Source organism: Frieseomelitta varia, unplaced genomic scaffold (assembly GCF_011392965.1).
Source record: "Frieseomelitta varia isolate USP_RPSP 00005682 unplaced genomic scaffold, Fvar_1.2 scaffold_371, whole genome shotgun sequence".
Taxonomy (NCBI): domain Eukaryota; kingdom Metazoa; phylum Arthropoda; class Insecta; order Hymenoptera; family Apidae; genus Frieseomelitta; species Frieseomelitta varia.
The window spans coordinates 440,122-456,130 of record NW_025110114.1 but is presented as its reverse complement, the minus strand read 5'-3'; the positions used below and the strand labels follow the sequence as shown (position 1 = coordinate 456,130).

Genomic DNA, 16,009 nt, shown 5'->3' with positions numbered 1-16,009 from the left:
ATTCTAAAGACGCTCCAAATTTTCGAGCAACGGCGTACGCTGTATCGTATACTGTACTGTACAAGGGTACCTTGGATGACTGAAAAGAAACCAACAAATCAGCGAAAAAACGAAACGAAACACACGAAAGAAAAAACGCAGAAAAAAAAGGGAAAAAACAAAAAAAGATATATATATATATATAAAAAAAAAGCGAGAAACGCATTGAACTAATTGTCAATTACGAAAAAATGGGAATTTTACACGAGCAACTATTAATTAACGAAATTAATCGAACGACGACTAGCGTAATTATCGATGTAACACGTAATGTACGGCCTGTGCATAATTCTAAATTAGGTACAATCAAAGTAATCTCCGTAGGCCTATACACCGATATAATATATATATATTACATACACACCGATATAATATATATATATTACATACACACACGTGACACACGTTATTCAATGAGTATTCGTATATATATATATATATATACTATATATACACATGTATGTTAATCAAAGCGAGCTACGTAAGGAACAATGAACTCGACATTACGCGATTATTATCGATAACTATACGTACATGTAATTAACGTTGTATGCACGTAGCCGGGTGAAGTACTATTTTGCCTTCAGTCAGTGAATGTGTGATAGGAGAAATTGGTGCGATGGCAGCGATGTTTGCTGTGCTTTCACTCGCACACTTTTAAGAGGCGTCCTTAATCGACAGCTTCGACTCGTCGTCTAAAACTAGCGTTTTATTCGAAACGTGAGCCCGATGTGTCTCACGAATATGAGACGAAACACCAGAAAGAAAAAAAAAAATAAAAGGAAAAAGAAACTGGCACATTATCAACGTCGCCGCGCGTTTCATTCGGACACGTTTCGATCCGCGAACCTATTCACGTTGCATTCCCTCGCTCGACGACGTGAACCCCCCCCCCCCTTCCCCCCCCCCGTTACAATGATTGTAAATAACGAGATATTTTATGTACTCTATATTTATTGTATATATTATAATATATTTACAGTGTACACATGGAGTTGCTTAATTAATATAAATAACACGATACACCGACCTTATTCGTTACGACCGCTGTTCGCCGCGTGGAGAAACGGACGCATCGATGCGAACGATGACTAATCACGTTTTCAATCGCCGTCACGTGGACACGGAAGCGGAACGGAGTGATTCGTCTTCTCGGAGAAAAAACGAGGATTCGCAGCAAGTCGAAAATCGTTAGGAAGGAAGCAAGTTTCCCCCCTTGAATTTATTGTCCGAGGGTAAAAACGCAGCGTGGAATTCCGCTCGCTGACAAAGAGGGATCTTTGGACTCTTCTTCCTGCCCCTAGGCTTTTACTTTTTTCGCCGCGCGATTTTTTTTTTTTTTTTGCTCTTTTCATGGTTATATCTTCCGTGACATCGATCCCTCTATCGCGTGTCTGTTAATACGAACGTGATTGTCAATATCAATTCGTTCGACGATACTTCGATCAGCGCCGATGCGTCCGTTTATTTATGGTGTTATTCAGTGACATTATTCAGCGTCGAGCATCGAATCAGCTTGGAATAAGAACAATCGCTCTAAGTTGTACCTTGTATTTACAGAAACATCCCGTAGCATTTGTCGTCCCCGCTACTCAAGCGATTGTTAATAAACAACGGGATGCTTCAGCGCGTTGATCGAACGAGATTCAATGGTCACGTGGCGCGCGATTCGAAATAAATAATTTATACATCTAGAACCGGAGTGTGTGGGTAATTTGAATTAAAGATTTAATCGAGTACGCAACGCGTGCATTTGGTATGTCTTTTCCACGAAGTTTACTGATCCGATGGTAAAACGAATGTTCATCACAGGATACCTAATAAAAAGTTGAAATCTAAAGACCTATCGGTGTTCTGCGTATTGCATTTGTCCCGGAATCTTCCCGATTTTCACTCGCTTCGATCGAAAAGACCGATCTGATGTAACGTTTGTACGAGTATTTTATACGTTCGAAATTTTTCCAATTTTTTTTCTTTTTTATCCAATTATTTTTTTCCCCCATTCGAAGAAGCGTCATTGCATGTGTTGGCAGCGATTCTGTCACGCCGAAACTTCATTTTCCTTTTGGTATTTTGGTTCGATTATTTACACGAAAGGGTGAACGGTGCTAATTGAAGGGTGAAGTGAAGTGAAGGGAGAAATATATCAAGAAAATATTGAAGAAACTCGACGTTTTCTCGTTCGAGTGTGCTTTTGGAAGTCAAGATCGTGGACACGATATCATCTCTGCGAATATCTTTGAAAAAATAGAAAAAGTAACTGTCGAGCAATATTTTCACCAAACTGTAGAAATCGAAATTCTAAGAGGAAACTAAATTCTCGTAGAAACAGAATTAAAGAGAGCAAACAAAATTTTGAAACTACTATGAATAAAAAAAGAAAAAATTGTTCGAAGGTTATTTGCCCTGGAAGGATAGAATACCGAAAGAGATTGCAAAGTAAACGTTTTATTGGCGCAATACTGACTCTTAATGGGTCGATGGTGAATCTCAGACTCCTCTATTAGTGATTACGGCTTGGCAAACTTCGGCCGTATAAAATGAATAACGACCTCCGTATATTTCGAATACGATGCAGTAGATATAAACTTCTTAACTTAAGTAGCCAGATATATGTACCTTCCTCTTCACGTAACAAAGCAAACGTTTCTCTACATTAACTGGAAGGAGAAAAACTTCAATTGCTTGTAGCGCGTGTACGTGAAAACGTGAAACCTGAAAGGCAGTTCTCTTTAACCGATTGCGGACCATAAAGAGTGACCAAACCGTATACAATAATTCGTCGCTTTCTTTTCGAACTCGTCGATATATCACTGGATATAAATTATTGACAAGTAATAATTTTATTATTTTTCTTGCCCGCGTTATATTTAAATATACTTAAATATACTTTAAATAAACTTAAAATTGAGAAAATATTGCAATTTTGGGACAAAAAATTCTCGACGCGCGTGGCACGTCATTCCAGCGCAAGAAGGTTAATTACTTGTGCTGGCGGCTGATTGCGAACTATAACGAGTGACCAAACCGTATACAATAATTCGTCTACTTTTTGAATCCATCGGTATATCACTGGATAGAAATTACTAGGAAGTGATAAATTTATTATTTGTTTTGCCTGGGTTATATTTCAGTATACTTGAAATTAGTATATCGAAATTATTTTCTCAGTATTGGGAATGTATTTTACCTTAATGCGAATAGTAATATTTAGAAACAGAATCCCTTTGCCCTGAAAATCATATTTTTCAACACAGTTCTATCAAACGCCTTGACCACTTGCGCTGGCAAACTGATTGCGGACCATAACGAGTGACCAAACCGTATAAAATAATTCGTCGCTTTCTTTCTGAACTCGTCGATATGATATCGCCGAAATAGATAATCGAAATTATTGACAAGTAATGATACATTTGTTATTTGTTTTGCCTGTTTTGTTTTACTTAAAACTGAGAAAATATTACAACTTTGGAGCAAAAAATTCTCGACGCGCGTGGCACAATTGTTCCAGCGCAAGAGGTTAAACAATTAAATCACCGTGCAATCAGCCGCAGAACCCGGATCGATATTCGCAAGGAGATATTACATCCACGATCTCGTATAATAAACTGCAAAAGACCCGAGCTCCCTCTCAGAGAGACGGTGGTGCTCGAAAGAGCAGCCACCGAATCCGACTTTCCCCCCACGAAGAACGAAGTACTCGAAGCTCCGTTCTCTTAGCTCTTCTTCGACAGTTCCTGGAAGAAAGCCTCGATGGGGAGAGTCGGCTCGTCGGTGGGGATCTTGAAGTGCGGCGCGACTACCCTGCTCTCTGGAGACACGGCCTTGAACATACCGGGCTTGTCGTAAAGGGCAGAAGCGGAACTGGTGAGATCGGCCACGCTTTGCGACGCTTTCGCGAACAGTTCCTCGTCCTCCGATCGAATCTCGTATCTCGCGGTCGTGGTTTCCTCTCTCGTGGTGACTTTGCTCTCGCTTTGTGTCGTAGTTTCCTCCAGCTTCGTCATGGAGTACTGTTCCGCCGTGACGTTGGCCACCTTCGGTTGGCTCTCGTCCAGGCTCTTGTCGGTGCTTGTTCCGAGCTTTTCGCCTCTTTCTTCCGTGTTCGATCCCAGTGGGATCGGGAGGCTCGTGGAAGTGGCTTCCTCCCTTTCAATAGTGGGGATCTCGTTAGCGGCCACTTTCGTGGTGCCGCTGGTGGTGACCGACGAGTAGAAGCTGGTTTCTTCCGCGGCCATTTCAGTGGCATCCGTCTCTTTTCTATCCGGGTAGCTCGCGGTCGTGCTCTGCGTCGGCAGTCTGCTCTTCATCATCGGTCGTCGTCGCACCGACGACGAGAACACGTTCTCGGGCCTGGCTGTGCCGGGTTTCGTCTGTGAATCGCCGTCGTAATGACTCTGCGACCTGTGCGGTGCGTTCGTCGTCCCTGAAACTCTGCTCCTGTACACGTTACCGTTCACCGGTCTCCTCTTTGGCACGAAACGGTTGCTCCTTTCGGTCGTCGAGGAGCCATTACCGTCTTCGGCCGCCGAGTCCTGATCCTTGGCCACCGCTGGACTCGCCGAGGACGTCCTGTAATTCACCCTCGAGACGTACTTGTACCTCCCTGTCGTCTCTCGTCCCCCCTCGGCGTTTTGCAGCTGCTGCTGACTCTGTTGACTCTTGTCTCTACTGGCACCTCTCTGCCTCGTGTGCGACGACGCTGGAGTCGCGGACGGCTCGGTGCTGGGAATCTGAGCTAATCTGCTCTTGTAATCCAATCGGCTCTTGTAGTCCTTGATGCTGAAGCGCGGCCTGGTCGTGTTCCCGTACCTGATCGGCCGGATCTTGTGCGATCTGCTGGTCGATGAGCTTAACGACGGCGCCTGCGTGCTCGACGTGGTCATTGGTGCGGTCGTTGTGACGCTTGCACTCGTGCTTATGCTCGTGCTGGTAGACACCACCGCCCCTCGATCGAAGTAATTACCCTCCGTTCTCACAAACAGATCCTCCAGAGGGATTTTCGTGGCAACTGGCGAGCCCTGCAACTGCGGATCATAGCTCTCGTTGCGTGGATCTTCCTCGGGCCTGACTCTCGTCGACTCGGTGTAATATTCCAGCGGTATGGCCTGCGTGCTGTCTTCACGATGTTCCTCCGTGTGCTCGAATTGTTGATTAGGCTGACTGGTCGCGAAACGAGCGTTGTACTCGTCGTAGGGTTGAACAGACTCGGTCGGACTCCTGTACGTGTTCACAGGTGTGTGAACGATCTCCGTGACGATCTCAGCATCGAAAGGCTCGCCCGGGTTCACTCTGTTCCTGTGGCCCGGTCGTTTCCTGATGTTAGCTTTCTTCTCGGTCACCGTAATGTCATCGTAGCTCGCTGTCTCCGTAGGCTTGATCCGTTTCCTCTTTGCAGCCTCCACTTGGTGCACCGCGTCTTCCTGTTTCTCGTACTTTAGGTAGTCGTCCGTCGCTGGCACGGTGACAGGTTCGACGGTGGTTGTTGTTGGCCTCCTACGACGTAGCGGGGAACCTGGTCTCCGAGTTCTCGCCTTTTGCGTACTCACCGTCGCCACTGTGACAGTTTCTGGCGCGATAGTCGTCTGTATAGGCACTTCCTCCGACGCGTGCAGCGTCACCGGAACGGAGGTTTCTGGAACTTGGATCGGAGCTTCCGTTGGCGGTGGCTCATACGACGCGGTGCTCGGTTTTCGCCGTCTATATTGATCGCGCGATGGTTTCTGCGGTCTCTGAGCTCGTATGTCAGTCTGCTGTTCCCGGTAATTCACTTGCTCCTGCTGATTCTTCGAGTGATCCTGCAACTGCTGGCTCTGGCTGGTGGGTCGCTCCGAGAACACGTAATCCGGTTGGGTCACCTACAATGAAATTTCGTTTCAACAAGCTTCGCCGAGGAGTTTCGCAATCGTGGTTGAAAACGTGTTGTTTAACGCGTACTTTGGAATTCTATTCTCGTTGGGGATCTTGTCGATTCTATGAAAGATCTCCGATTAACTTCCGAGTTCTCTTACCGATTAAATTAAATTTAATTTCACAGAGCTCAGCATGCAAATCTTTTAATAGACACTAAATCAGGAATGAATGTCAAAAGTTTATGCTTTCCAACTACTAGAAAAAGGAGAAAAGAAATCAAACTTGTCGAAAAAGAGCTGCAAATACGAATTTTTCACTCGTTCACGTTCCGCGTCGGTGTGAAATTATTTTCGAAAGTTTCTCGCGTCCTAAGAGTAACAAGAGAAACATGCTATGCATTCCGCGAAACTGCCTCAGCCCAAACAATACTACCCAGCCCGCGTTTCTATCTAGAATCCCCCCGTACTAAAAACCCGTAGAGGACAAACCCAGAAGTTTCCAAGTCGTGGTCAAATATTTTATAAAGCCTTCGCAAAACGAACAGTACCTGAGACTGTTGAACCTTTGGCTGCTCGCCAATGCCGCTCTGCTCGGTAATCACCGCGGCTAGGTCCGTGGTAACCTTCGGTATCTCGTATCCAACCAACTGGATCGCGTAAGGCGATTGTCCCTCCGCGATTTTCGTCAATTTCTCCGTGTGATTCCTCGCTGATTCCACCGCCAGCCGCGCCTCTTCCTCCTCCTTCTGCTGCTCCAGCAACAGCCTCACCTCCTCCTGCCTCTTCTTCAACTCCTCCTGCTGCTGCCTCTCGATCTCCAACTGCTGTTGCCTCTCCTGCTCGGCCAGCCTCTGCCGGTCTCTCTGCAGCAATTGCTGCTGGATCAGGTACTGCTGCTCGTTGAAATGCTTCAGCGAGATGCTCTCCGGCGTTTCGTACTCCGGCTCGCCGCTCTCCGGCCGGACGTCGATCGGCAATACGGAGCTTTGGAACTGCGGCTGTTGCGACTGCGGCCCGATGAACACCACCTTCGGCGCTTGGGGGATCTGGTTCGACGTTATGGACTCTTGGCTGAACTTGGACGGTGGATTCACTCTCGGCAGAACCTCGTTTATGTCCGACGTCTGGTATTTGCTCTTTGGGACTGGCCAGGCGGACGGCGGCGGCGTCAGATCCTGAGCTTCCGACACGTAATAGGTGTTGGCGATGCCCGCTGTCGGCAACAGCTCGCTCTGGACTTCACCGCCTACGTCTACCTGTTGTTTGATCACTTTGTTCGCGGTTTGACTTGGCCTCTTGCGATCCTGCGCAACGTTGTCCCTGTTCTGTTGCTGGAACTTGCTCGGCTCCTGCGTGCGAGGGGTGGTAGGCGCGGGAGTGGACGACGAGTACACGTCAGGGGGGAGAAGAGTCTCGTACGGCAACGACGGCCTGAAATTGAACGGGTTGTAGATGGAAGGCGGCGTGATGTAGCTGATCTCGTGGCTCTCGTGGACAAGGAACGCGGGATCTCTCTCGAAGGACGTCTTGTACGAGTGAGAGGGATGATTCAGTTGGCTGTAAAAGTTCCCTGTGCCGGCTGGATTGATCGCGTGATCGCTGTGCTGAGCCTGGCCGGGGAATTTGTCGTAGCTCTGCCTGTGATCGTAATCCGACAGTCGTTTGTCCTTGCCGAAATCGTTGGCCAGCGCGGTGCCAGGCGGCTGGAAGTACGGTTTCGCGTTACTGGACACTTTCAGGGACTCGAACGGCTTCACCTGGTATCTCGGCGGTTGCAGCAACTGAGGAACGTACGGCTCGCCGTAGTGTCTGTTCTTCGAGGTGCTCGGCGACGATGGCGAGTTCGTGGTGGAGGTGTACCCTTTGATGAAATACGTGGCTGCTTTGATCGGGTCTGGTGATTGATGCACCGACGAAAGGCCAAACGCTGGCTGACGCAGGTACGCGGTGCTGTCTCGTAAGATCGGCTTCCGGTGTTGGTCCAGGTCGAAACGGTAGGCGTCTTTCGGCGGCGGGATCAGGAACGTGTACTCACGCGTCTCGGAGGCGACGTGTTTGCTCGCGTGACCGTGGCCGGATTGAGCCTCGCCGCGCGCTTTCGCCGCGGCGTGGCCGAGGACCGTGAAACTACCTAGTATACTCGGTGGACTGTAGTCGTGATGGGAAGATGGTTTGCCCTTTCGGTGAGGCTTCAGCTTCTCGGAGGTAGCCATGTGCTCGTGAAACTTGCCCAGAACTGGGTGCAGGGGAGCGTTCCGCTCGAGATTGCTCGACGGCGAGACGTTCGTCCCGATCGTTTCTTCGTAGCCGTTCGTCAATGGTCGCCAGCCGTTTGCGATCATGGATGATCGAGTTGGTGGCTGTAAGGTGAAGTTAGGCGTGGAATTTGGCACTCTTGGTGATCATCGGACCGCGGGAAATTTTAAGCAAATTTGCAGGATTTGTAATATAATGACAATTGTAATAAAATCTTTGGACGTTATATATTTAGTTTTTACTGGAAAAATTAAGCAATACTTTGTGCGACAAAGCACTTTTAAAAATATTAATATAGTAATCGTGTTATTTCGTGTTATCACGTTGCGTGGACTTTGAAATTTTCTACAGGTGCATAAAAATCTGCAGTTTGATCCGAGAGTTACTTTTTCTGAAAATATCAGTGGATTATTTCATCGAATAATTTTGGTTACTGAAGTTTAATTTCTGTCGATTGAAATTCTCGTTTTATGCATTACGTGGTATTTACATTAGAATTAAACCAATGCCGATAATGTTGAACCATTACGACAGATTTAATTCAATTCAAATTCAATTTTGTTCAACCAGTGCTGGCGAGAAAATAACATTAATTTTCAACACGTTATTTATTTGCAATAATAAAACAAGCATTCACCGAGTGTATTTGAACACAGTTTTTGTGTGTCGATACTACCTATTTAAATCTAAAGGTGCACGCGAGAACAGAGCTTCTTTGTGACGATCTCGATCGAGCGTATTTCATGGAGAGTAACGTATCGATTGAAGAAATTGGATAAATATTAGCTGAAACTTTACGTCATACGTCGGTAGTCAACCAAAGGGACATTTTCTACGTGACTTAACTGTGTTATGGATCGCGCGTATTAGCTTAAAACAGTTTCAAAGTTCAAGGTTTTAGAAGCTTCGACAAAAGAGAGACGCTGTTTACCTTGCCGAGTTCTCGCGCGTGAAAAAGGAAAGAGTTCCTTCCGGTTGCATTAACTGCAGCCTAGAGATCGATCCATTAACAATTTGCAAACATAAATATTTTATAAATTATCGTGCACCTTGCGAACGAAAAATAAGAATACGCTTCATAAATATCTTTTTTACGAAAGTGCGAGGTATTATTATTTTTAGACTAAACTAGAACGTTTGTTAAATTCGACGAATAATATGGATTAAACGGAAATTATCTGTTTGACGAAATGAAAGCATTTTTTGATATTTATTTGATACTTATTTTCAAAGTTGGACCGAGTTTCGAATAATTTTAAATAAACGAAACTCGTCCTGTCGCTTTCAATTTACGCAGAAAACAATGTTACTTTCCACCGACTCGACAAGAATGAAGAAAAAAAAAAAAAAAAAAAAAAGAAAGAGTTGCAGTAAATCTGTCAAATAGATTTGCTTCCTCTTCGCACTTTCTCCGTTTCGACGTAATTTAACACTGGTAAGAGTTAAACAAACCGAGGCGAGGAACACTTAATTGCGGCAATTTGATTACGTTACATCGTTGATTCTACTTACTGGTTTGTTATCGGAACGGTCTATCGATACGGTGATTGCACCGATGCAGGTAAAGAGGCCCATCGCGAGGACACCTGTGAGCATTTTACGAGAGCGCTAGTTTTGAAATAATTACAACAATCGGTTACATTAAATATCAGATGTTTCAATTCGTTATATCTTATTCGCTTAATCCGTTGCTTCGTTTCAAAAGAGCCAACTAAAAGCCAAGTGGTTACTTAAAAATGACTTGCCTGACGAAACGAAATTACGCCAGCTCGAAAACGAAAGTAAAATTTAAATTTTGAATGTCTTTATAAAAGTTAATTTGAAGTTTAAATATACGTGTACTCGAGTCATGGATTATTTCACAATGCAATTGGTGGCCTGACAATTGTTTTCAATTAATTATTTTCCACGTAAAAGACTGACATTTTGAAGTTGTAAAGCTACAGTCTTGCATGAAATAACAGTTTATTTTCTCGTCCAAGTAAATTAACTAATTATTTTAAGGGGGTATTCTGGTAATCCGGCTTGGGGATTTTTTTTTTAAGGATTTTGGTACGCAGGTTTCGTACACAGATTCATTCATACTTAAAGAGTATTTACAATTTTTTTTTTAACGAAATTAATGAAAGTTGTGGAAATTATATAGCCTTGGGTAAAGAATGTTTTTAAAAACGGGTTCGAATAGCTGACCTGATTCCGGGTTCACCTGATTAATTGAAACTAAAAACCAAAATGCATCTTAATTAGTATAAATATGACTATCACGTGAACCACTGAAACAGTAAAATTTCGAAAATTAAAAAAATTTTGGCAGCATTTTGAAGTTAAAATATCGATTTTTCTTGTGTTTTTTGTCTTTTGGGTGATTAAAAAAAAACATCGCATTTTGATTCATGCGATAAAGATGCATTCGGTGAAGATCTCCTCCAAATTTCAAGTCAATCGGTAAACTAAAACGTGAGATATCCCGTCAGCCAGTTTAAAAAATATGGATTTGAGAAAAACACGTTTGAAGTTCTTGTTACCCGTTGTAGAAAAACATTCATACTTGTAATATTATTATTTTATTTTCTAATATTATTATTATAATATTATTATAATACTATTATTTTATTTTATAATATTATTATTTATTTTTATATTATTATCACTTTATAATATTATAATATTTTATTTTTTGTACTGCTCAATTGTTCGTAGTACAAAAAATAAAAATAAATAATAATATTATAAAATAAAATAATAGGATTATAATAATATAATAATAATAATATTATGAAATACAATAATAGTATTATAATAATATTATAAAATAAAATAATAATATTATAAAATAAAATATTTTTTGAGAAAAACACATTTTGTACAAAAATATTCATACTTACGCGAGCAGTACACCGTTTCCTATAATCATCTATAACTTTAACTAATTTTACGGACTCGAACAAATCCTTCTACATAAACATTTTCGAAACGATATACTTTAAGAAAATGTAAAAAGAAAATTGATTTTTTTAAGCCGGATTTCCAGAATACCCCCTTAAAATGATATCTAGGCAAATCGGAAAATAATCCGTTCCCTACAGTCTAATCAAACTACATGTTACTTAAATACTCTTCGAACGCTTCTTTCAAATCTGTCCAAGTTTGGCCTACTTACAATTCAGGGTTAGTGTCGGCCGCATCGTGACAGACCATGGGACCATTGACACCAGCGTTCTGTAACAAAAACGTCGTTCGATCGTTAGACAAATTCGCCTGGCTCTCGAATTGCATGGCAATTTGTTGGATTACGAATGTTTAGAGATCGAAGGAATTCGCGTAACAATCGAGCCAGGCTCGGTTTACTGGAACACGAGGGCAGGAAAAGTGTAGCAGGACGCGGAGAAAGGAAGTATAGAAAGCGTCGTCTTACGCAGCTGTTTTCCGCTGCTGTTCCCTGTCATTTCATTCCTTTGGATCAAGGTAACAGTGAAACTCGCGAGAGGACGGAAGAATTTCTCTGCACGTTCACGAGGTTACCCGGTTGTCATCTGAAATTTCCAATGCTGGAGCGAGCATTCGTCCGCGCGGGAAACCGGAAATGGACGAGTTTCGAAACGATCTCGATCGACGACGATCGTCACGAGCCATTTGCCGAGGCGTTTGTTTCCCAGCGATTTGAATTTCTCGGGAATTAGTGACGCAGCAGCCATAGACGATTACTCGAAAAATATTTCCTCCGACAATACGAAATTTTTTCTTATTATTCCGGAATTATCATTGATCAAAGATTCGCGTGTCTGAAAATTAACGTTTGGTGTTTGACGTCCAATTTTTCTAATCTTCTGAAATTCCTGTTCACCTGTTTGCACGAAACAGGAAATAAACGACTTTCGTCGACGACGAGGGCACTCGTTAGCAATTCGAATTGAATTTGAAATTGACGATGATGACTCGAGTAAGAAATCGTTGGTCGAGAAAATATTTTCTCTGGCAGTTTCTGAAATTTTCTGGTTATCGTATAAGTCCGCGTGTCTCCAAATTGGACGCAGTGAATGCTAGATATTCAATTTCCTAATTTCCCTAATTTCCTGCAGTTTCTACACGATGGGGTCGGTCAGGCAAGGACAGTTAGGATAATTGGCAACTGAAATTTTCTAAAAATTGATCGAGAGGAAATCTTGATATTTTTTATGCTGCGGGCTGGAACTCGTGCAAAAATTAACTTCCGAACTTGTAACCATCGACGTGTGCCTATATTTCGGTAACCTGTATGTCGATGCAGTATCCTGGACAGGAAGCCATTGATTCGCCTAATTACTGGGATATTATACGACATGTAACATTTTCAATTTTCTTCGAATTCTCGCACGGAATAAATTTGAATAATAATTATTCCGAAGCTCGCGAGGAAGTAATCGAATCACGCGTCAAATTTACTGCGATTAAACTACCATCACCACGAAGTCACGAATGATCAGGAACATTTTGAGGGAAGTTAAGTTTCAGCTAGTTCAACAGCCAACTAGACAAGTAGTAGATTATTCCGAGTAATTTTGAATAACGACGGTTACCTGTTAGTCAACTGTTGATTTTTTTAGTAGGATGCTTTTGAAGACGACAGGTCGTCTTATATGTTGTAGCATATATTTTACATAAATCACGAGATATCACAGTGCAAAAGTTTGCAAATGTTTCATACGAAAGCTTGATATTTCTTAGAACAACAGATCGGACAGCACATGCAATAATCGATATTTTCATTTTACTTTGTTTAAAATTTTTCTACGAGATACGAGCTGTCGTAAACTGTTTGTTTCGACTGCTGGGGCACGATTTCCACGTAACGAGCTGTTAAGAACAGATTAATGGACTTATTAGCCAGCACTGTGAACGAGCGTCGTTTATTTTCACGTGGGAGTTCCAAGGGCGTGACCGCGCGACGAATAAATTAACCGGTTCGAAAAGTACGACTTTCTCTCATTAATTTTCCAGGCTTGAACTGTGACGTAAGTGCTGGTACACTTTTCATACGGCATGCGACAAGTGAAAAATGTAGAACCAGCTCCGTGCGGACGTGGCCAGTGTTAATTGAACGCATTCCGAACGAAACTATTGGCTAATACAACGTTTCGTGCGTAGGTGTATCAGTTACGTGAATTATCTTGATATTTGATCGTATTTTTTAACAATTGGTGATTACGTGATTATATGAGAATGTGTATGAATTTTGTCTGAACATTTAGAAACTGATTTGATATATTTTCTGCATTTGTGCATTTTCACAAGATGTTCGTGCATGTTATAGTTATCATATTTGAACAGATATTTCATTCTTTGAGGCAATACGAATCCCCTGTGCACTTGGTACTTGCGTTTAATTCAGCCAGAAATTAACCGCAGTAATTAAATACCGAAATATTACAAAATTTAATTTAATTTAATTTTAATCTGACTGTCGCGTTACAAAATTACAGAAATTACTAAAATTCTTTAACTGAAAGTTCCAAAATATTTAAAATCCCGACGTGACAGTTTGTCAAAGTTCCCCAGTTTGAAATTACAGAGTTACAAAATCACCAATTAACTTGATTGAAAAGTTGCGCAAAGTCCCGCTAGTTATCAGCAAATCAACGAACAAACATTGCTTCATTTCTGGCGACCGAAGGACAAAAAGAAAAAAAAGAAAAAGAAGTGGAGAAAAAACTTTGGCCGATGCTATTTCATATCAGGTGTCCCGCTCCATCCGAAAGTTACGTTTGCTCTCGAGTATTGAGTAAACAACCCGCCGCGGCCATTTACGCAATTGCGTCTCCTCCCTTCCATGCGCTTATCAACACTCGAGCTTTCTTCTTTCTCTGTTTCCTTTGTCCCTCTCTCTTTCTTTTCGTTTTCTTTTTTTCTTTCCTTTTCTTTTCTTTCCTTTTTGGAAAGATGACAGAATCGAAACGTGCATGCCGCCCGCTACGCGGTGAAAATTCGCCGCGTCGGCATTGGAAAATCAATAGTGCGAGGTGCATTTAAATTTCACGCAGATTCCCCAGTTGAATTAATTACCGGCATTAGCGTGCCCCCTCCGGAGGCTCGCTGCAACCTTCCCAGCCAACTACCCCCAGCGGTTTCCGGCGGCGCAGTTGCGCGCGCTGTTTGAATTACCCACCGAGTTTACCGGCTGTAATTGCGACCGGATCACGTCCCTCGACGGTCCACTACGTCCAATTCAAATGTCGTGGAAAGAATGTTCCTTTCGGTGAGACGTTCGGCGAATACTTAACTCGAGTGTTGAGAGTGTCGGCGGTTGTTTCGCGCAATTCGCAAACGTTTGCCCCTTTGTCTTTCGCTCTTCTCGAGCTGCGGATTATTTTCCTCGAAGGATCCAGTGAGTTAATGTTATCCGCAGAGACGAAGATAATTTTGTCTCTTGCAGAGCGGTGGAAAGTCTATTGAACACTTTTTAAAGCTCTTAAAAGCTCTTGAGAACTGTTATAAATGTACTTGTAAATGATGCATTTTATTATTTTGTCAATTTTGGATGGAACATTATGTTTCAACTTAACATGCAACATTGTGTGTGTACAATTTTGTTAAGTGGAGGATAAATTTACGTTTGAAGACACATTAATGCTTTGTTGTTGTTTTTTTTTTTTAATTTTAAAATTGTTAATTTTTCTAATTTAATTTTAAAATTGTTGTAGTACTTGTCTTAAGATTTTGAATACATTGAAGTTTATACATTGATCATTATCAATTTCATACTAAAGAAAAATAAAGGTACCTAAACCTTGTTTATAGGTTCGATCATAAGTAAAACTTGAATGATAAATCTTTCTAAATGTCAGTGTCTTCAATAATATAATTTTTGTCTATATCGAAGAAAAATAGTAAGATAAGGTGCGGTAAACTTCAATAATTTAATACAAACTTGTGACCACTTCCAGTTATCCAACGTCCATTGTAACTTATAATATAAACATCACAGTTAGAGAACTCTTCGACGAGAGGAATCGTTCGCTTTTATCTCGAAGTTCAATCAATCTCCTCTTCAAGAATTCTGACGCGAGTAATTTCACCGGATTCATATTTAACAAGATTGATTAAAGATATTTCACAGTCTCTGAGAATAAGGTTCAAAATCCAAGTGTCCAGAGCTCTTCTTTTTTTTTTTTATATGAGGGTTTAGAGTTGTATCGACTACGAAGTATTTAGCGACGTGCTGGAATTTTCTCTTTATAACTGGTCTAGTAGTTGGGTCTCCTTTGGGTAGTTGATAACGTTTTCTTGTTGTTTCCAGAGCTCTTCTTTATACTTGAAGTCTGATATTTATACTATATACTTCAAGTCTGATATTTATACTCTTTATAACTGGTCTAGTAGTTGGGTCTCCTTTAGATAGTTGATAACGTTTTCTTGTTGTTTCCAGAGCTCTTCTTTATACTTGAAGTCTGATATTTATACTATATACTTCAAGTCTGATATTTATACTATATACTTCAAGTCTGATATTTATACTATATACTTGAAATCTGATATTTATACTCTTTATAACTGGTCTAGTAGTTGGGTCTCCTTTAGGTAGTTTGATAACGTTTTTTTGTTGTTTCCAGAGCTCTTCTTTATACTTGAAGTCTGATATTTATACTATATACTTCAAGTCTGATATTTATACTATATACTTGAAGTCTGATATTTATACTATATACTTGAAGTCTGATATTTATACTATATAATTGAAATCTGATATTTATACTCTTTATAACTGGTCTAGTAGTTGGGTCTCCTTTAGGTAGTTGATAACGTTATTTTGTTGTTTCCAGAGCTCTTCTTTATACTTGAAGTCTGATATTTATACTATATACTTCAAGTCTGATATTTATACTATA

General features: G+C 41.7%; 1 protein-coding gene across 1 annotated transcript in view; it reads right to left on the bottom strand.

Annotated features, from left to right (window-relative positions):
- Positions 1 to 3,499: 3,499 nt before the first annotated feature.
- Positions 3,500 to 16,009, bottom strand: part of LOC122531045 — a 60,826-nt gene continuing 48,316 nt past the window's right edge. Inside the window, exons 2-5 of the mRNA XM_043658594.1 lie at positions 11,308 to 11,366; positions 9,660 to 9,733; positions 6,440 to 8,251; positions 3,500 to 5,897 (exon numbers count right to left, since the gene is read on the bottom strand). Coding sequence (XP_043514529.1) covers positions 3,756 to 5,897; positions 6,440 to 8,251; positions 9,660 to 9,733; positions 11,308 to 11,353 — 4,074 coding nt within the window. The 5' untranslated portion in view covers positions 11,354 to 11,366 and the 3' untranslated portion in view covers positions 3,500 to 3,755. The remainder of the gene's footprint in view (positions 5,898 to 6,439; positions 8,252 to 9,659; positions 9,734 to 11,307; positions 11,367 to 16,009) is intronic.